Source organism: Zalophus californianus, chromosome 1 (assembly GCF_009762305.2).
Source record: "Zalophus californianus isolate mZalCal1 chromosome 1, mZalCal1.pri.v2, whole genome shotgun sequence".
Lineage (NCBI taxonomy): Eukaryota > Metazoa > Chordata > Mammalia > Carnivora > Otariidae > Zalophus > Zalophus californianus.
Genome location: NC_045595.1, coordinates 17,834,348 through 17,853,284, shown reverse-complemented (window position 1 = coordinate 17,853,284; position 18,937 = coordinate 17,834,348). Strand labels below are relative to the sequence as shown.

At 61.7% G+C, this 18,937-nt stretch overlaps 1 protein-coding gene across 1 annotated transcript in view; it reads left to right on the top strand.

Moving 5' to 3' along the window:
• Positions 1-18,937, top strand: part of COL7A1 (collagen type VII alpha 1 chain) — a 30,690-nt gene that overhangs the window by 5,885 nt on the left and 5,868 nt on the right. Inside the window, exons 17-98 of the mRNA XM_027587396.2 lie at positions 59-202; positions 522-647; positions 746-892; positions 1,108-1,230; positions 1,579-1,725; positions 1,986-2,120; positions 2,206-2,352; positions 2,434-2,570; positions 2,864-2,990; positions 3,079-3,225; positions 3,313-3,485; positions 3,587-3,622; positions 3,707-3,733; positions 3,827-3,871; positions 3,946-4,008; positions 4,426-4,497; positions 4,601-4,636; positions 4,770-4,805; positions 4,972-5,043; positions 5,154-5,231; positions 5,479-5,505; positions 5,588-5,641; positions 5,784-5,846; positions 5,939-5,998; positions 6,103-6,138; positions 6,337-6,381; positions 6,461-6,496; positions 6,859-6,903; positions 6,987-7,022; positions 7,155-7,187; positions 7,522-7,554; positions 7,735-7,788; positions 7,865-7,924; positions 8,021-8,056; positions 8,160-8,240; positions 8,344-8,379; positions 8,578-8,622; positions 8,798-8,869; positions 9,096-9,140; positions 9,393-9,419; positions 9,615-9,644; positions 9,763-9,843; positions 9,920-9,955; positions 10,028-10,063; positions 10,153-10,233; positions 10,501-10,536; positions 10,911-10,973; positions 11,210-11,254; positions 11,949-11,984; positions 12,058-12,093; positions 12,202-12,297; positions 12,404-12,439; positions 12,527-12,562; positions 12,670-12,717; positions 13,021-13,056; positions 13,189-13,311; positions 13,394-13,594; positions 13,690-13,725; positions 13,811-13,864; positions 14,049-14,117; positions 14,194-14,238; positions 14,361-14,423; positions 14,559-14,603; positions 14,959-14,994; positions 15,126-15,161; positions 15,290-15,334; positions 15,549-15,581; positions 15,661-15,723; positions 15,814-15,849; positions 15,929-16,009; positions 16,142-16,210; positions 16,337-16,372; positions 16,451-16,492; positions 16,653-16,697; positions 16,786-16,830; positions 17,522-17,557; positions 17,641-17,700; positions 17,838-17,945; positions 18,134-18,205; positions 18,349-18,384; positions 18,606-18,674; positions 18,772-18,816. Coding sequence (XP_027443197.2) covers positions 59-202; positions 522-647; positions 746-892; positions 1,108-1,230; positions 1,579-1,725; positions 1,986-2,120; positions 2,206-2,352; positions 2,434-2,570; positions 2,864-2,990; positions 3,079-3,225; positions 3,313-3,485; positions 3,587-3,622; positions 3,707-3,733; positions 3,827-3,871; positions 3,946-4,008; positions 4,426-4,497; positions 4,601-4,636; positions 4,770-4,805; positions 4,972-5,043; positions 5,154-5,231; positions 5,479-5,505; positions 5,588-5,641; positions 5,784-5,846; positions 5,939-5,998; positions 6,103-6,138; positions 6,337-6,381; positions 6,461-6,496; positions 6,859-6,903; positions 6,987-7,022; positions 7,155-7,187; positions 7,522-7,554; positions 7,735-7,788; positions 7,865-7,924; positions 8,021-8,056; positions 8,160-8,240; positions 8,344-8,379; positions 8,578-8,622; positions 8,798-8,869; positions 9,096-9,140; positions 9,393-9,419; positions 9,615-9,644; positions 9,763-9,843; positions 9,920-9,955; positions 10,028-10,063; positions 10,153-10,233; positions 10,501-10,536; positions 10,911-10,973; positions 11,210-11,254; positions 11,949-11,984; positions 12,058-12,093; positions 12,202-12,297; positions 12,404-12,439; positions 12,527-12,562; positions 12,670-12,717; positions 13,021-13,056; positions 13,189-13,311; positions 13,394-13,594; positions 13,690-13,725; positions 13,811-13,864; positions 14,049-14,117; positions 14,194-14,238; positions 14,361-14,423; positions 14,559-14,603; positions 14,959-14,994; positions 15,126-15,161; positions 15,290-15,334; positions 15,549-15,581; positions 15,661-15,723; positions 15,814-15,849; positions 15,929-16,009; positions 16,142-16,210; positions 16,337-16,372; positions 16,451-16,492; positions 16,653-16,697; positions 16,786-16,830; positions 17,522-17,557; positions 17,641-17,700; positions 17,838-17,945; positions 18,134-18,205; positions 18,349-18,384; positions 18,606-18,674; positions 18,772-18,816 — 5,303 coding nt within the window. The remainder of the gene's footprint in view (positions 1-58; positions 203-521; positions 648-745; positions 893-1,107; positions 1,231-1,578; positions 1,726-1,985; positions 2,121-2,205; positions 2,353-2,433; positions 2,571-2,863; positions 2,991-3,078; positions 3,226-3,312; positions 3,486-3,586; positions 3,623-3,706; positions 3,734-3,826; positions 3,872-3,945; positions 4,009-4,425; positions 4,498-4,600; positions 4,637-4,769; positions 4,806-4,971; positions 5,044-5,153; positions 5,232-5,478; positions 5,506-5,587; positions 5,642-5,783; positions 5,847-5,938; positions 5,999-6,102; positions 6,139-6,336; positions 6,382-6,460; positions 6,497-6,858; positions 6,904-6,986; positions 7,023-7,154; positions 7,188-7,521; positions 7,555-7,734; positions 7,789-7,864; positions 7,925-8,020; positions 8,057-8,159; positions 8,241-8,343; positions 8,380-8,577; positions 8,623-8,797; positions 8,870-9,095; positions 9,141-9,392; positions 9,420-9,614; positions 9,645-9,762; positions 9,844-9,919; positions 9,956-10,027; positions 10,064-10,152; positions 10,234-10,500; positions 10,537-10,910; positions 10,974-11,209; positions 11,255-11,948; positions 11,985-12,057; positions 12,094-12,201; positions 12,298-12,403; positions 12,440-12,526; positions 12,563-12,669; positions 12,718-13,020; positions 13,057-13,188; positions 13,312-13,393; positions 13,595-13,689; positions 13,726-13,810; positions 13,865-14,048; positions 14,118-14,193; positions 14,239-14,360; positions 14,424-14,558; positions 14,604-14,958; positions 14,995-15,125; positions 15,162-15,289; positions 15,335-15,548; positions 15,582-15,660; positions 15,724-15,813; positions 15,850-15,928; positions 16,010-16,141; positions 16,211-16,336; positions 16,373-16,450; positions 16,493-16,652; positions 16,698-16,785; positions 16,831-17,521; positions 17,558-17,640; positions 17,701-17,837; positions 17,946-18,133; positions 18,206-18,348; positions 18,385-18,605; positions 18,675-18,771; positions 18,817-18,937) is intronic.

The window sequence follows — 18,937 nt, the reverse complement described above, 5'->3', positions numbered from 1 at the left end:
GGGGCATTGCGGGACAGAATCCAGCTAGCCCTGGAGCTGCCTCCATTCCCCCTCCCAGGTCCGGAGAAATCCCAGTTGGTTTCCGGAGAGGCCACAGTGGCTGAGCTGGATGGGCTGGAGCCAGATACTGAGTACACGGTGCATGTGTGGGCGCATGTGGCTGGTGTGGATGGGACCCCCGCCTCTGTGGTTGTGAGGACAGGTGAGTGGACCCTGGCCAGCTGGCAGCCGCATCTCATTGGCTACCCCACCCCTCTTTGTATTCCTGACTGTTTCAGCGGCCCGCTCCATCACTGCTCAGTGACTTCTCCACATTGACCAAGCCTCCACCCTCAGCGACCTCCTGGCCGCTCCACACTGCCCACTCTGGGGCACTGACCTCCTCCCTCTCAGAGGTTGCCTGCACTGACCTGTCCATACTAACCTCACACTGACCTTCAGATGACCATGTTTGCACTGCCACCCTGTTCTCTACCAGCCATCCAGTGGCCCCTGACCCCTTACCCTGCCTCTGCCCCCAGACCCTGCGCCCGTGGGCAGTGTGTCGAAGCTTCAGATCCTCAATGCTTCCAGTGATGTTCTGCGGGTCACCTGGGTGGGGGTCACTGGAGCCACAGCCTACAGACTGGCCTGGGGCCGCAGCGAGGGTATGTTTCCCTGACCCGCCCTTGTCCCTCCCGGCTGGGATTGCCCTCTCTGGTGCGCCACCCCCAGCCCGACTGTTGCCCCGTGTTTCCCTGCCCAGGTGGCCCCACGAGACAGCAGGTGCTCCCGGGAAACACGGACTCCGCAGAAATACGGGGCCTCGAAGGCGGAGTCAGCTACTCGTTGCGAGTGACTGCACTGGTCGGGGACCGTGAGGGCGCGCCAGTCTCCATTGTCGTCACTACGCGTAGGCGGAGCTCGGGCTGGGGCCAGCCTTGGATTGGTGGCTTGGAGGGTTTGGGGGCGGGTTTTGTGCACGGCCGGGTACGAGGGGGAAGGAGGGATGAAGCCTGGGAGAGGCAGAAGAGTCAGCTGGGGCGGTGCGAGTTCTAGGGTTGGTCTGGGATTGGCTCAGGAGCCAGTGGGGGCGGAGCCTCCCTGACTCCTGGGCTTTCTCTGTAGCGCCTGAGGCTCCGCCAGCACTGGAGACCCTTCGCGTCGTGCAGCGAGGGGAGCACTCGCTGAGGTTGCGCTGGCAGCCGGTGCCCGGGGCACAGGGCTTCCGTCTGCGTTGGCGACCAGAGGGTGAGAGCTGTCTCCCGGTTGCGGGGGCGGGCTCAGGGACCAGTGGGGGCGGGACTGGGGGCGGGGTTGGCTAGATAGGCGAGGTCAGTGAGTGGGCAGGGTCTGTCAGTTGGTGGGGTGGTTTGCTGGATCAGTGACAGAGTGCGGGATCAGTTAACCAGGTGGGTGGGATCAATAAGGGTCAGTCGTGCAGGGTCAGTAAGGGAGCAGGGTCAGCGAGAATGGGGAAGATCAATAAGGAGGGTGGATCTGGTCAGCAGGGTCAGTCAGTGAGGTGGGCAAGTTCATTAATGCTGGTCTGTAGCACCCTCCCACGTGTCTTGCGTCCCACTCTCATGCCTGCCGCAGGTGGCCAGGAACAGTCCCGGGTCCTGGGGCCCGATCTCAGCAGCTACGAACTGGATGGTCTAGAACCAGCCACCCTATACCGCATATGGCTGAGCGTTTTGGGGTCAGCTGGAGAAGGGCCCCCCACAGAAGTGACTGCACGCACTGGTGAGCCCAGAGAGTCCACTCTTCCCTGGTGTGACCTTCCTCCCCACTGATGACCCACCCTGGTTTCCTGCACCCCGTGACCCTTAGTGACTCCTCCTGTAGACCCCCTACCACTCTTGCCCCTGGGGTGACCCCAGCATGATCTCACATGACACTTCTTTCACTAAGATGGTCCTACCCCAGAACCGCCTCAGATGATCCCTCCCTTCTGGGTTCTCAGGATATAGACTCTGATCCCTGGTCTTTGCTTCCTTCTTCAGAGTCACCCCGTGTCCCAAGCACTGAACTGCGTGTGGTGGACACTTCAATTGACTCAGTGACTCTGGCCTGGACTCCAGTGTCTGGAGTATCCAGCTACATCCTGTCCTGGCAACCACTCAGACGGCCTGGCCAAGGTGAAGGGGAGGCCAGGGTTGGGGAGGGCTGGCGGTTGGGGCTCCATGGAAGGCCTCCCGTTTAACCAGGTTTTATTCTCTGCAGACATCCCTGGGGCCTCACAGACACTTCCAGGGATCTCGAGCTCCCAGCAGGTGACAGGGCTAGAGCCTGGCATCGCCTACACCTTCTCGCTGATACCCATCCAGGAGGGTGTACGGGGTCCTGAGGCCTCTGTCACACAGATCCCAAGTATGATGGGCACAGTGGGAGGGGCCTAAGGGGGTAGCTAGATGGGCCAGCTGCTTCAATAACTCAACCCCCTTCCTGCAGTGTGTCCCCATGGCCTGATGGATGTGGTGTTCCTGCTGCACACCACTCAGGACAATGCTCATCGTGCGGAGGCTGTAAAGCGAGCCCTGGAGCGTCTGGTGTCTGCACTTGGGCCTCTTGGGCCACAGGCGGTCCAGGTTTGACCCCAGAGGCAGCCAGACCCCTTCCTATCCCAGCCCCTCCCTGTCCCAGGCTTTCACAGCAGCTACCATTTACCTCCTCTACCAGTGGTCCAGGCTGTCTCCCAGCCCTCCCCAGAATCCAGATCTCCCCATATGCTGCTTGCCTCCTTATCCTACCATCACTGCTGACTCCCTAGTGTTCAGGTTTAGTCCCACACCCTGAGCTCCATCTCTCTCCCCATAGGCTCTGTCATCCTTGCTTTGCCATCTTCCCCAGGCTCTGTGTCTGCCCCCCCACCCCACCCCAGGTTGGCCTCCTGTCCTACAGTCATCGGCCCTCCCCACTGTTCCCGCTGAATAGCTCCTACGATCCTGGGGTCATCCTGCAGAAGATCCGCAGCATCCCCTACGTGGACCCAAGTGGGAACAACCTGGGTAAGGAACTGCATTGGACATGCGCTCGTGGGGCTTCCCTGCAGGGAGCTGGTTGCCCCTGGGTTCTGACATGTTCTTTCTCCCACAGGCACCGCTGTGGTTACTGCTCACAGACACCTGTTAGCACCGGATGCCCCCGGGCGCCGCCAGCATGTACAAGGGATAATGGTTTTGCTAGTAGATGAACCCTTGAGAGGTGACATCTTCAACCCTATCCGTGAGGCCCAGGCTGCTGGTGAGGACTAGGGCTGGTGGGGATGGGGCCTGGGAATCGGGCTGGCTCCAGCAGGATGGTCATGCAGACTGCCGGACCCCTCCTTAGGGCTCAAGGTGATGATATTGGGCCAGGCCGGAGCTGACCCAGAACAGTTGCGTCGCGTGGTGCCAGGCATGGACCCTGTCCAGACTTTCTTTGCTGTGGATGATGGTCCAAGCTTAGAGCAGGCAGTCAGTAGTTTGGCAACATCCCTGTGTCGGATAGGCTCGGCCACCCAGGTTTGCAAGGGGCCTCTAGGGGAGGGGTAGCTGGCAGGGGAGAGGGTGTCTGGGGACTCTTGGTAGAAGAGCCTGGCCTCAAGGAGACCTTATGTCCACAGCCACAGCCAGAGCCTTGCAGGGTGCATTGTCCAGAGGTAAGTGTCCAGGGTTGAGAGGGTGGGTGAGGGCCACACCTGGCGCTGGCCACTCTGACCCTCATTCGACGTACCTTTCCCTAGGGCCAGAAGGGGGAACCTGGAGAGATGGTGAGTGGCCCTAGTTGGAGGCAGAGAATGGTTGGGGGTCAGTGGGGCTGGGGGGCGCTGGTGGCACAGGGCTCACTGATCACCCTTCCTTAGGGCCTGAGAGGACAAGCCGGGCCTCCCGGCCCCCCCGGCCTTCCGGTGAGTGCCTCCCCACACTTGTCCTCTGCTCCCTGACTGGTGCACTGCCTCCTCACCTGCTTTTCTCCTCTCAGGGCAGGATTGGTGTTCCTGGCCCCCAGGGCCCCCCAGGAAGTACCGCTGCAAAGGGCGAAAGGGTGAGTGGAGACCATTGAGCTTCCCCTGAGACATTCCTGCAAGTGTCCCCAGGGTTTTTAGAAGACAGAAGGAAAGAACAGGGGCAGAACCACAGGGTATTCCCAGAAGCCTAAGTGGACATTATAAACCACATCAGCGACTTTGAGAAAGGACCTAAAGCAGAGCAGCCAGGGGAGTTTTGAGATTCTGCCAGAGAACCTGGGAGTTAGTTCTAAATCCCAGAGGCAGAGAAGGCCCTCTGCCTCATCACTGCCCTTGTTCCCGGGATGAGGCCCCGTTTAGCTCAGAAGGGCTCTTTCTCTGCCCCACTGCTTCACCCCAGCGACACTTGGGGGCCTGTGGGGTCTGGGCTCCTCCAGCAAACCAGGGGCATGGAGGGAGGGTCCCTTCCTGCCCTGACCTCTTTGCCTCCTTAGGGCTTCCCTGGGGCAGATGGGCCTCCAGGCAGCCCTGGCCGCCCTGGGACTCCTGGAAGCCCTGGCTCAAAGGTAAGCAAGCTTTGCCCGTGCAGGTCACACGATGGGACTCTTTGCTTGCGTGGGTGTGTGGGTGGGTGGGTGGTCTGACTGTCCTGACTGCCTCCATTAACAGGGCTCTCCAGGGTGGCCTGGTCCTCGTGGAGAAACAGTAAGTTGCTTTCCCTTCTTTGCTCATCCAGTGTCTTCCCAAAGTTCTTTCTGCGGGGCAGGGGCCTGCGGGGGTGGGGCAGCGGAGATGCGCTCGTGCCCAAGCATCACCCTTGGCTCCATTTTGTCCTCAGGGAGAGCGAGGACCTCGAGGCCCAAAGGGGGAGCCGGTAGGTGCAGGCGGAAGGGAGGGAACCAGGATGGCCCAGGGAGGAGCAGGCTGGACACTGTGCAGGGCCTGTGGCATGATAAGGAATAGCTGAGGCCCCTCTAGCAGCCTCTCCCACCTCAAGGCTCCCATACCCTGAATCCGGCCCACTGCTTTCTTTCCTGCAGGGAGAGCCTGGACGAGTCATTGGAGGCGAGGGCCCAGGGCTTCCTGGGCAGAAAGGGGACCCTGGACCTCCGGTAAGTTCCAGAACATGTGGGGCCAAGTGATGTGTGGCGGGGGGCCAGCAGGAGGCAGGGTGGAAGTAGGGGTCTGTGGGGTGTACTTTATACTTTGTCTCTTCCATCAGGGCCTCCCTGGATCCCGTGGCCCACTGGGGGACCCAGGACCCCGTGGTCCCCCAGGACTTCCTGGAATGGCCATGAAGGTGACAACATGACCCCCCCTATGGTCTCACGACCTCCATGTGATCCGGTGACCTAGTGACCCCCCCATTTGAACCCACACAACCCCTACTGGTTGCTCTGACCCCATGTGACCCCTCAGCCCCCAGTGACTCCTCAGTTCCTCCATGACCTTTGTAATTCAATTTGTCCCCCTGACCTTCATTTTCTCCCATATATTGGGGAGTGGAGGTGTAGTCCAGGGTCATGGGGCCATGATCTGTCTTTCAGGGTGACAAAGGTGATCGTGGGGAGCGGGTAAGTGAGGGGTAAGGTATCCTGGGGGTGGCTTGGAATTTGATTCCCCTTGGTCATCTCCTCACCTGCTGTTCTTTCTCAGGGCCCTCCAGGACTGGGTGATGGCAGCACTGCCCCAGGGGAGCCTGGGCTGCCGGTGAGGAGCCCTGAGGCTCTGCTGGGGAACTTGGGGCCATGTTCAGGGGTGTGGATACTGGGGCTGGGGGGCTCTGCTGGGGCAGTGGCTGGGTGCTGGGCCTCACAGTTTGGGGCTCATGTTTTTACCCCCTTTCCCCTAGGGTCTTCCTGGAAGCCCCGGACCCCAAGGACCAGTTGGCCCCTCTGGAGAGAAAGGAGAAAAGGTAGGAAGCCTGACCCCTTGGTGTCCCAGTTCTGGGGCAGGGGCGGGGGTGGGTTGGGGGCAGGGTCTTCTACTCATCTATTTCTCCTTCAGGGTGACAGTGAGGATGGAGCCCCAGGCCTCCCAGGACAACCTGGGAGCCCGGGTGAGCGGGTGAGTGTAGGGGCAAGGGTTCTGAGGGGCGGCCACAGCTCCCTCAGCCTCCCACCCTCTACGCTATCCTTATGCCCAAACCCAAATCTCTGAACCCCTTCTAGGGCTTACGAGGACCTCCTGGAGACATTGGCCCCAAAGTAAGCGCCATTTTGGGGGGTCAGGTGTGGGGTGTGACACGCCGGGACTGCTATAGGTTTTGGGGAGGTGGGAGGTCAGGAGATGAGGGTTCTCACCAGGTCAGAGGTTGTGGTTTCAGGGGCAGGATGGCTAGAGTTTGAGACACCTTCTCTGGGGTTTGGACAGTCAAGGCACCTCTCCTATCCGTCTCCCCTTAGGGTGACAGAGGACTGAAAGGGGCTGTGGGTGAAACTGGAGAGAAGGTAAGTGCAGCCGAGGGGTCTCTTGGGGCCCCAGAGGGTCTGGGGCTGGACTCAGCTCTGACCCATCCTGTTCCATCAGGGTGAACGTGGATCCCCTGGCCCGGTGGGACCCCAGGTGAGCCCTCTGACCCCAGTGTCAGTGCCCAGCTGACTTGAGTTCTATGCCCCTTCCTGGTCGACTTCTCAGCCTTGACTCCCCCTGCCCCCCTCACCTCTCCTCACATAACTCCTGCTGATGCAGGCTCTAACCCTCAACCCCTTGGACCCGCTTTTAACTTCCTGAGCCTGCGGAACTGACCTTGACTTCCACTGATCTGGTCTCTGTCGTCCCGCTGAGTTCGACCCCTGCCACCTGAAGCCTGACCTTTTGTGACCTCTGTCCTGCACCCTCACAGCCTCTAGCCCTTGTTTGCCATGATCTCCCTGCCCCCACCCCCCCCCCCACCCCAGACCAGCATGTCTGCTCTTCTTCCCCAGGGGCCGCCTGGAGTGGCTGGACGTCCTGGGGCTGAGGGGCCCGAAGTGAGTCTGTGACTGTGGTGGGACCGGGAGAGGGCTTTTCATGTGTTCCTCCCACTCTGGCTTCACACCTTTTCCACATGCAGGGACCACCAGGACCTGCTGGCCGCCGAGGAGAGAAGGTGCGTCATTGCCTGGGGACCAGTCCCCTCCCCACCGCACCCCATACTAGGGATCGTGGCAGGTGGGACAGCAGGCCCTTGGGTTCCTAGGTGGGTCTCTGACCCATCCCTGCCTCTGTCCTTTTTCCACAGGGGGAGCCTGGTCGCCCCGGGGACCCTGCAGTGGTGAGCAAAGGAAGGATGGCCTGCACTGGCCTGCTAGACGAGCATTCCAGGCTGGGACCTCATAACCTCGGGGCCCTGAGCAGGCTAAGAGTTCTGTGACTCTCCTTATGCTATAACACATCTCCTGACTCCTGGGTGTCACCTGTGACCCTGTGATGTCACACAGGTCATGAGCTCCGTGTAACCCCTGCCCGGCTCCCAGCCGTGACTCTGTGATCTCTGGACAGAGACTGAGCTCCATGACTTGCAGTTTGATATTACCCCATCCCCAATCAGCCACATAGTACTGCGGTGCCCAGGTGGGGCCAAGCATGTCTGTCCTGTTTGTTTTCAGGGACCTGACGGTGTCGGGGCCAAAGGAGAGAAGGTAATTCTGGCAAGAGCGAAAGGAGGCTGACACAGGGTTGAGGTCAAGGTCACAGGCCCTGCTTGGAGGCCCCTGGGGGGTAGAGAGTTGGGCATGATTGCTAGGTCAGGGTGGTGCCGGGAGGGTGGGTCATGGAACCTGGGGCTGATGCTGATGGTTGATGGTCTTTGTCACCTCCAGGGAGATGTGGGGCCCACTGGGCCCAGAGGAGCTGCAGGAATCAAAGGGGAGCGGGTGAGTGAAGGGAAAGTGTCCAGGGGGTAGGGCAGGTGAGGGTTGGGCTCCCTGACGTCTGATTCTTCCACCACAGGGCCCACCTGGCTTGGTTCTTCCTGGAGACCCCGGCCCCAAAGGAGACCCTGGAGACCGGGTGAATAAATGTGGGATTGGGGAGTGTGATAGAAGGAGATGAGGTAGGACCTGGGAGCCCCAACTAAGTCCTGTACCCCCTTCCCACACCCTGCAGGGTCCCATTGGCCTCACCGGCAGAGCAGGACCCCCGGTGAGTACATGTGACCTTGAGTAACCTCAAGGTTTCTGGGATTACCACCCCCCAAGGGTGGGCTACTTGCATCCTGACCACCTCACTTCTGCCTCCTCCACAGGGTGACTCGGGGCCTCTTGGAGAGAAGGGAGACCCTGGGCGGCCTGGCCCTCCAGGACCTGTCGGCCCCCGAGGACGAGATGTAAGAAAGCTGGAGTTGGGGGGAGTCCTGGGGGACAGGGGAGTAGGGTGTTGTTGGCACCACGGGGCATCTGGGGCCCAGGGCTGACTCTCCTGTCTCACAGGGTGAAGTTGGAGAGAAAGGTGACACGGGCTTCCCGGTGAGACTCCTTCCCACTGTGATTTCTGAGCCTCTACCCTTGAACTGGGATCCCTCTGGGCTGGGGGCTCCACCAGGTCATCCAGTCCATTCCCCTGCCTACCGTCCAGCTGGTGCCAGGCCCTTCTCTGCCCCTTCTCCCCGAGTCAAAGTTTGAGTCCAGCCTACCTGCTCAGTGTGGCTTTCTCTCCATCACCAGGGTGACCCAGGTTCGCCTGGGAAGGCTGGCGAGCGTGGCCTTCGGGTAAGCCTGGCAGGGCGAAGTAAGGGGGTGCTGGAGAGTCTGGAGGGAGGCCTGGTGTGATGGAAAACTCTGACATGGTTTGGGGGTGATGAGGAACCTGGGGCAGCATGGGGGGCTCATGGGAAACCTGCAAAATGCTGGGAGGAGCCTGTCTCAGGCCAGCTGCTCTTCCCAGGGGGCACCTGGAGCTCGGGGGCCTGTGGGTGAGAAGGGGGACCAAGGAGATCCTGGAGAGGATGGACGAAACGTGAGTCCTAAGCCCTGACCCCTATAACCCCAACTTCAGCCAGCCGGTTCCCAGCCCCCTCTCCTGCCGCCCCAACCCTGCAGTGTTCAGTCCTCACAGTCGCCTGTGACCCCTTCATCGCAACCTCCAGAGGCCACCAGGATCCCCGCGAGTCCTTAGGTTGCCTCCCAAACTCCCTGAAACTGCTGCCTGTCTCGAGTGACCCTGACCCCCTGACTTTCTGCAGGGCAGCCCTGGACCATCTGGACCCAAGGGAGACCGTGGGGAGCCGGTGAGTACTGCCAGTGTCCTGGGCTCCAGAGGGATGGAGATTTCCAGTGTTTGGTCCGGTCGGTGACCACATAAGGGGCTTGGAGATCAAGGTGGGGAGCCACTGATGGCCACCTCCGGGCCTGACCTGCCTTCTCGGGGTTGGCACTGGGGTGCTTCCGGGAATCTGGGAGCAGAGTTGGGCCTGGGGCAAACCTGAGCCACTCCCTGGGACCTCGGGGCTCCTATTGACCATAATCATTTCCTTTCCCAGGGTCCCCCAGGACTCCCTGGACGGCTGGTAAGGGTAGAGCTGAGTCTGGTCCTCTGTTATCTCCCTCGCCTGCCCCTCTTGGCGCTGCATGATGTGCCTTCATCTGTTCCACTAGCTCCCATTTCCCCCATGGCCTCCTGATAACTCCATTGATCCCATAGCCCCTCACTGGCCCCACTTCTTGCGGAGCCATTCACTGGCCGTTCCCTTCCCTCCCCCCAGGTAGACCCGGGACTTGGAGCTGGAGAGAAGGTACCAGGGTCTGTGGGTGGAGCGGGACTCGGAGCACAGGAAGCATCCCAAGTGCCTCCATGAGGGGCATGCCTGGGGCCCCCGGGCTATTCCTTCAACGACCTTGTCTCTGCCACAGGGAGAGCCTGGGGACCGTGGGCAGGAGGGTCCTCGAGGACCCAAGGGTGACCCGGGTCCCCCGGGAGCCTCTGGCGAGAGGGTGAGTGTGCCTGGTCCGCTGAGGGGGTGTGGGTCTGGGAAGGCCTGCTCTGATTTCTTCCTCCCCCCGTCCTCAGGGTGTCAGCGGACTTCGGGGGCCCCCAGGCCCTCAGGTGAGTGATGCTCTTTGCCCCAGCACAGTCCCCCTCCTACCCTCACCACTTACCTGACCTTGTTCTCTCCAGGGGGACCCAGGTGTCCGAGGCCCAGCAGGAGAGAAGGTGAGAGGGCAGGGAGGTTTGTCGGCCGTGAACCAGGCTCTTAGGTCCATCTTATCCTTTGAGGCCTCTTACCTCTCTGTTTTCCTCAGGGTGACCGGGGTCCACCTGGCCTGGATGGCCGCGTTGGGCTAGATGGGAAACCGGGAGCCCCTGGCCCCCCTGGGCTGCATGTGAGTCGTGATGGGCCCTGTGTGGTCACGCCCTCCCCCTTCCCTCTTCACATGACCCCAGCCTCATCTGGGTCTTCGTGGTCTTGATGAGCTCCGGAGCCAGATGGGGTGTTTGTGTCTTCTCCCAGAACCCGCCTGGGCGGGCGGGGGGGGTGGGGGTTAGTTCCTGGCAGGCCCTGAGTTTGCGGGAACCAGTGGTCGTGTCAGTGGGGCGTGCTCCTGACCCCGTGATCACTGCAGACTCCCTGACTCTGAGTCTCTCCTCAGGGTGCTACAGGCAAAGCTGGAGACCCAGGGAGAGACGTAAGTGAGGGGAGATGTTAGGCTCAGGGTGGCTCAGGGATCCAGCATGAACTGCAGCCGGGTCGCCACACCACAGCGTCAGTGGAAATAGGGGGAGTTGGTCCAGCCCGGGGCTTGGGAGGCTCTCAGTCCCTGGCAGGCAGGCTTTAGCAGGGTCCAGCTTTCTGACCTTCTCTGCCTTGGTGGACTTAGTAGGTCCCCCAAGTCCTGGAGGTTCTTCCCTGGGGAGTTTTAGGAGGGGACCTCAATGAAACCTCCAAATTTTAGGGGTCTCTACCCTCAAGGAGGATCTTAGTGGGGTCCTCCCCAGTCCACAGTTGTGCTTCAGGGGCTTTCTCAGGGGCTCTCTCAATCCTAGCAAAGTCTTTTTGCAGGGGCTTCCGGGCCTCCGAGGAGAACATGGCCCCCCTGGCCCGCCTGGCCCCCCTGGAGCCCAGGTGAGACTAAGCTTTCATGGTACCTTTTTTTTTTTTTTTAAGTTTATTTACTTATTTATTTAAGTAATCTCAGTAATTTCTATACCCGACGTGGGGCTCGAACGCATGATCCTGAGTTCAAGAGTCGCACACTCTACCAACTGAGCCAGCCAGGCAGGCGCCCCTCACGGTACCCTTTTGCCGCCTCACAGCCCTCACCCGGGCCCTGACTCCTGATCAATGATCTGTTCCCACAGGGAAGGCCGGGAGAGGACGGGAAGCCTGGCCTGAATGGGAAAAACGTGAGTGTCCAGAGCAGACACCGGGACACGTGCTGAGAAATGCTGGCACATGCACACAGCCCAGATGTGCAGATACACATGGGCCACACACGCAGACCCCTGCTGAGAAGCATCCGCACCCATGTACCTAGCCTGGACCTACACACACGTCCATGTGCACACACACACAGCCTCGCAGACCGTGAGCCGTGCGGCTGCGCTGACCGGTGCCCGGATGGACTGACAGCTGCTGAGATCACACACAGCCACGGGCACGGGCGAAGAACCACAGACGCAGACGGAGAGGTGCAGCCGTACTGATGTGAAGCCCCATTCAGGGAAACTTGGAGACATGTCGACACGCAGATACCTCCACCCAGCCCAGATATGTGCTAAGACGTATGTGGAAGCCAGGCCACACGTGGACTTGTGTTGAAGTATGGTGAGACACACGTCCAAGGCTCTGGCGTGTGACACATGCAGTTGTGTCCACAGTCATTCGTACACATAGGGCCGCACATATTGAGATAATACATGCAAGACTTGCAGGCGGATCCTGGGACATACAGATGATTCTCAAGGTACCAGGGGCACACAGACACACATCCATCCTGTGTATACATGTGTGTGGCCATATGTAGATGTGGTTGAAGATGTGCAGACAGACTGAGACAGTCTGTGAACCTTGGGGCCGACGTGAATCTTCTGCCCACAGGGAGAACCCGGGGACCCTGGAGAAGGTGGAAAGAAGGTAAGGCCCCTCACTTGGAGTCTGCTCCAGCCTCAGATTAGGGCCCTGTCTAAAGTGCCCTTGTCTTCCTTAGGGAGAGAAGGGAGATTCGGGCGCCCCTGGGAGAGAAGTAAGTGCCCGAGTCCTCTGCAATCTGACCCCTGACCCCGACTCTGCGGGATACGGCTCCGCTCTTTTCCGGGGTCTCAGGGCCTGATCCTGGCTGCATCCTCCACAGGGTCACGATGGTCCCAAGGGTGAGCGTGGAGCTCCTGGTAGCCCTGGACTCCAGGGCCCCCCAGGCCTCCCGGGGCAGGTGGGCCCCTCTGGCCAGGTAAGTATCCAGGAGGGGAGTTCTAGGACTTCGGAGCAACAGGGGCCATTATGTTTCTGGGGTGCCGTGATTCTGTGTGACTGCTTTGTGTTCTGCCCTATCTCAGGGTTTTCCTGGGGTTCCGGGAAACACAGGCCCCAAGGTGAGTGTGCACATGGTGGGTCGGGGGTGTGGTGAGGGTTGAGCAGGGTTGGGGCATTTCTCCCAGCTGATCATTCTTTGTTCTCAGGGTGACCGTGGGGAGACTGGACCCAAAGGGGAACAGGTGAGGTCCCCGCCTTCTTCACATGCCCGGGTAGCCATAGCTCCCACCTCCACACACACACTCCCCCCAGAAACTGGGTCCAGCTGCTTGTCTCTTGGTGTCTCCAGGGCCTCCCTGGAGAGCGCGGCCTGAGAGGAGATCCTGGGAGCGTGGGGGTGAGTGAGGCTCAGGACCTCGTCCTTGACTCATCCACAGGCCTGCGGGAGCCGCCTCTCTCCCCTCCCCCTTGCCATGAAGCCCCATGGGTTCTGCCCCATGTGCTCAGTCCCCTGCCCTGGTGGGATTCCCACAGCTGACATTCGGGGAGCCGGGCCCTGGGGACACAGCAGGGAGGGGCTTCCAGGGCCTCAGGCCTCCTCAACGTTACAGTGCTAAAGGGTCCTGTGGGGCAGAGGCCTGGGGAAGAAGGTATGGAGGCTTCTCTGAGGGCCGCCCCTCACCCCAGCTTTTGTCCCCAGAATGTGGAGCGGTTGCTGGAAACTATTGGCATCAAGGTAGGTTGTTGGGGGGCTGGGAGTGGGAGCAGATGGGAGCCCCGTGGGGCTAGTGGTGCCCACATGGCCGGGTGGGGGCCTGGGTGGCTGCAGGGACAGGCTCTGGTTCCCCAACCCCTCGCTATCGCTCAGGCGTCCGCCCTGCGGGAGATCGTGGAGACCTGGGATGAGAGTTCTGGCAGCTTCCTGCCCATGCCTGACCGGCGCCGTGGCCCTAAGGGGGAGCCAGGCGAGCGGGGCCCCCCAGGCAAGGAGGTGTGTGTCTGCAGCTCGTCGGGGGCGCCCTGGGGACAGCGTCATTGTGCAGCTAGCCACATTCACTCCTCTGTTCCTCCAGGGCCCCATTGGCTTTTCTGGAGAACGCGGGCTGAAGGGAGATCGTGGAGACCCCGGCCCTCAGGGGCCACCAGGCCTGGCCCTGGGGGAGAGGGGCCCCCCTGGACCGCCCGGCCTTGCTGGGGAGCCTGGAAAGCCTGGCATTCCTGGGCTCCCAGGCCGGGCTGGGGGCACGGGGGAGGCAGGAAGGCCAGGAGAGAGGGTGAGTGGGGCTAGCCAGGAGGGCTGGGGATGCGGGCCCAGGAGGAGCTGGACCCCCCCATGGACATGGCCCCCGCCCTGCTATTTGCATCTCAGGGAGAACGGGGAGAGAAAGGAGAACGTGGAGAACAGGTGAGCTGGGGTGGGGCTTCCTTCTGGGGTGGGACTGCCTGGGCGCTGTGCGGGGGCAGCCCTGCCATTTCCTTCTTCTCTGCAGGGAAGAGACGGCCCTCCTGGCCTCCCTGGACCTCCCGGCGCCCCAGGTCCCAAGGTGATCAGCCCAGCCCTGCCCCAGGCCTGTGACTCTTGATACTAGGAGGCCATCGTTAACTCAGGCCCCAGAAACTCTTATGTGGTGTCTCTGACCCAAACTCCTGTGGGATCTTGTGAGCGGGGAGGACTCCTCCATGCCTCTGTGACAGATGCCTCTCTCCCCTGTGACCTTGTATGTGTAGGTGGCTGTGGAAGAGCCAGGTCCTGGTCTCTCTGGAGTGCAAGGACCCCCTGGATTCAAGGGCGCAAAGGTCAGTGTGTGGGATCAGTTAGGGGGCCACCCTCTGCCCTGGCACCAGGGCCTGGCTTGACATGTCATCCCTACAGGGGGAGCCAGGCAGTGACGGTGACCGAGGCCCCAAGGGAGACAGGGTGAGGTCCCCCCGACTCCCCGCACTGTGCTTCCCCCTCTGTTATGGGAGCCCACGAGGGATGGTGTGTACGTGGGCGCACGGCAGTGACTGGGGGCTCAGGGCATGCCTTTCTGCTTGCAGGGTGTGCCAGGCCTCAAGGGAGACCAGGGAGAGCCCGGACAGAGGGGTCTCAATGGCAGCCCGGTGAGTCTGCACCGCAACGCGCCTCCCCGCCCCCCGCCCAGCCCCGGGCTCTTACAGTGTGGTCTGGACTGGAGTCTGCACTGCCTGGGAGTGTCTCGGGGAGGGACAGCGTGGCCTTAAATCTGTTCTCTCCAGGGCCTACCAGGAGAGCGTGGTGTGGCTGGACCCGAAGGGAAGCCGGTAGGTGGTGGCAGGCGTGGCGTGGCCCAGGCTCCTGGGGACAGCCGCTCTCTGCCGTGTGCGGGCTGCTCTGGTGACTGGGGTGTTGTGCCTGCGAGCCCGGGTGTGAGTGCAGATGCCTGACCTGTGTGCGTGTGCGTGTGCGTGTGTGCGCGCATGTACAGGCCAGTATGTATTATCCCTGAGGGGCAGGCCCTGGGTGCGGGGTGATCTATGCCTGGGCGGGGGCGGGGGGCGGGGGCGGGGGCGGGGGGCGTGGCCCACAAGTGCGCTTCCCAGACAAAGGCCTCCAGAGGGTGGGAACAGGCCCAAGTGAGGTCCAGATTGAGGCTCAGCAGCCCCCTTCTCTATCCAGGGTTTGCAAGGTCCGAGGGGGACCCCTGGCCCAGTGGTGAGTATCCTAGAATCATCCCCCCGCTCCTGCCCCCATCCTACCCCAGCCCACAGGGGGCAGTCCTCCCTGAGTTTCCCTGGGGGGGAGGCACAGGCTCCCCCTCATCAGACTCTTTCTCTCTCCAACAGGGTGGCCATGGAGACCCTGGGCCACCCGGTGCCCCGGTGAGTCACGGGAGCTTACAGTCTGGTGGGGGTGGGCTGGGCATTGATCCCCACCAAGGAGCCATGAATCCCCGAGCCTGGGCTGATAACTCTGACCCCTGTCCCCTGCTCTTATTACTTTTTTCTAGGGTCTTGCTGGCCCCGCAGGACCCCAGGGTCCTTCTGGCCTGAAGGTGAGTATGGGTGTGTGTGTGTGGCTGAAAGGAAGAGGAGGCTCATCGGAGCCAGGTCCACACCAGGGTAACATCTGCCAACCCCCTGGGATGCCATCACCCTGCAGTGGGGCTGAGCACCCCGGTGTCCCATCCCTGGGGCCTTTGCTTCTGGACAGTGGCTGAGGAGCCTCTTGCCCTTCTGTGGGTGATGCAGTCTCTGGGTTTTCCGCAGGGGGAGCCTGGAGAGACAGGACCACCAGGGCGGGTGAGTGGCCCAGCTCACGGGTGAGAGCCACAGGGAGCCAGGCGCGGTTGGCCCTGCCCTGAACTCTCTCTTCGCCCAGGGTCTGCCTGGACCCACGGGAGCTGTGGGACTTCCTGGCCCTCCTGGCCCCTCAGGCTTGGTGGTGAGTGAGGCCCCTGCAGGGACACCATGTCCTACCGTCTGGGTCCCACGTTCTCCCATGGCCCCCTCATATCTGACTTGTCTCCCTCAGGGTCCTCAGGGGGCGCCAGGTTTGCCGGGACAAGTGGTGAGTCCTGGGGATCGAGGCCGGGCTCCAGGGGTCAGGAGTCCATGGGCAGGCCCCTGACAGAACCCCTCCCTCTCAGGGGGAGACAGGAAAGCCGGGAGCCCCAGGTCGTGATGGTGCCGGTGGAAAAGATGGAGACAGAGGAGCTCCTGGCGTGCCGGTGTGTGTTTGGGGGCAGCTTGCTTCAGGCCTGGGACGGGGCCTGGTCCTGTGCCCAGAGGGGTGAGGGGGGCAGGGCAGCAGGGCCAGGGTGGTGGGGAGGCTCTGAGTTCTTCACGCTGCTCTGTCGCAGGGGTCACCAGGTGTGCCCGGCCCTGTTGGACCTAAAGGAGAGCCTGGACCCATGGGGGCTCCTGGACAGGTGATCCTGACCTGACCCTGATCCTCTGTGCCTCACCGTGTCTAGTGCTGGCCTCCCATCTGGGATGGCGGGGTGGGGCCGGGGAGAAGGTGGGAGGCGAGGTAACTCACTGGGCATTCCCCACAGGCTGTGGTCGGGCTCCCTGGAGCAAAGGGAGAGAAGGTGAGTGTGCGGAAGGCCTGGGGGCAGGGGCCGAGTGCTGGAGGCCAAGGCATCCCACTGACCCTTGTCCCACATCAGGGAGCGCCTGGAGGCCTCGTGGGAGACCTGCTGGGAGAGCCGGTGAGTGTGGAGCCTCCGACAGCACCGATCACCCATCTTTGTGACCCTGGGCATCCGTAATACGTGTCACATTTGACCGCGGGCCTCATGCCTCCTTCCTTGAGTATCCTTTTTCAATGACCTTAATGCCCATGTTGCTTCCTGTCCCCTGCCTCCACAGGGGGCCAAAGGTGACCGAGGACTGCCAGGGCCCCGGGGTGAGAAGGTGAGGTGGGCCCGGCCCCAGGGCCAGAGCGCTGGGTCGAGGGGGCCAGGTTGGGTGGCTAGACCCCCTTACCGCCCTTTCTGTGCAGGGTGAAGCTGGCCGTGCCGGGGAGCCTGGAGACCCTGGGGAAGATGTGAGTCTGGGGTCCGGGCACGTCTGAGCTTGGGAGGAGAAGTGCAGCTGTGGACCTGAGGCACCATTCCCGGGCCTGTGCACCTTCCAGCATTCAGGACCCTGCTCGTGGGCGCACACAGGGACCAAGCGTCTTGGCTTCCCCCCTCCCCGGGGGGAGGGGGGAGCCGTCTTTGCTTCCTGGTGCTTGTTCCTGGTCTCCAGCTCCTCAGTGTGTCTGAGCACACGTGTGTGGTTCCTGTCCGCTGCCCCCGGTCTCAGGACTCCGCACAGTTCCTGGGGGCTCTCTTGCTCACCTGCTTATGCTTCCTGGGTCCCCTGCCCCCTCCGAGTCCGGGTCTCAGCTCCCTGGGCTGGGGTGGCTCTGGGTTCCTGCGCTGGCGTGCTCCTGGGATCTCCCGTGAGCCTGTGCTCACGTCTGAGGTCCCTGAGCCTGTGTTCCTGTGTGACATTACGTGCCCGTAGTCATGCCCGAACTCCCCTGTATCTGCGCTCACATCTGAGCTTCCCTCTTGTCTGTGCCCTCACGAGTCCGTCGTCACCTCGGAGCTCCTGTGAGTCAGTCCCATGTACATGTCTGAGTCCCACGTCTCCATGAGCACATCTCAGCGGCCCTGGGAATACTCTTGGGCCATGTCTCAGCTCTGGGTTCACGTTCCTCCCCTCAAGTACTGTTTACTTTGGTTTTTTAGGGTCAAAAAGGGGCTCCTGGACTCAAGGGTAATAAGGTATGTATACCCTAAAGTGTCTCTGCTGGAGGTCAAGTTCCTGAGACTCCCTGGGCCTGACCTGACCCCTCTTTCCCTTGAAGGGTGACCCAGGAGTTGGGGTCCAGGGCCCCCCTGGGCCAGCTGGTCCTCTAGGTCTGAAGGTAAGTCGATGCCCCATCACCGGTGGCGGGCAGTGGGCAGAGAGGTCCCTGGAAGGATGAAGAAGAGGGCATCCGGGGGCGAGTTCTGGGAAGGAGTCCCGTTGGGACCATTCCTCCCTTTGCTATCTCTGTTCCAGGGAGATGTGGGCCCCCCTGGCCCCCCCGGTGCTCCTGGTGTTGTCGGATTCCCTGGTCAGACAGGCCCTCGAGGAGAGATGGGTCAGCCAGGACCCAGCGGAGAGCGGGTAAGCATGCTGGGAAGAGCATGTGGGGACTTGGTGACTTCAGGACCTCTGAGTCTGGTAGTGGGTGAGCGGGTGAGGAGGAGAAGGGGGCCCAGGCCCTGCCTCGGGGGCTCCCAGTCTTGGAGGGGCCAAGGAGGAGGAAGGTCCCCAAGTCACCCTCTGTCTCTCTCGCTGCATTGTTCCGGTAGGGTCTGGCAGGTCTCCCAGGGAGAGAGGGTGCCCCAGGTGCCTTGGGGCCACCTGGACCACCAGGGTCAACGGTGAGTAGAAGTGCCCCAACGTCCCAGGTATCTGATTCCGGTGTGTTGAAGTCTGTCCACGTGGGGACTGGGACACACTGCGTGGCTGGGTATGTGTGTGTGCCTTGGAGGGGCACAGGACCCTCACCTTACTCTGCCCACAGGGAGCTCCCGGAATCTCTGGACTCAAAGGAGACAAGGTAGATGGGACAAGGCTGCTGGCTCTCCTGTATCTGTCATCCTCCACCTCCACTGACCCCCTGTCACCCCCTCCTGCCTCCACTGACGCCCATCACCCCCTCCCGCCTCCACCCACCCCTATCGCCCCCTCCCGCCTCCACTGACCCCCATCGCCCTGTCTGTCCCCCTCTGTCCCCCACTGATTCCTCTCACATATCGCCGGTATCCTGTTGATCTCTAGGGAGACCCTGGAGCAGGTCTGCCTGGGGCCCGCGGCGAGCGTGGGGAGCGTGGGGAGCCAGGTGTCCGGGTATGTATGTCCTGCTCTGCGGCCACAGCCCCCTTTAGCACAGCTCTCACCTCTGATTTCCAGCTTCTGAGTCAATGAACTTAATGTCAACATGCAGGGTGAAGATGGCCGTCCTGGCCAGGAGGGACCCCGAGGACTCATGGTGGGTCACCTTGGGGAAAGCGCCAGCGGTGTGGCTTCAGTCCCCAGCCTGTGCCCTCTGTGCCCTTGGGACGCTCTGTGTAGCTCTCTGGTTCTTTTTATGTACTCTCTGGTCCTTCATC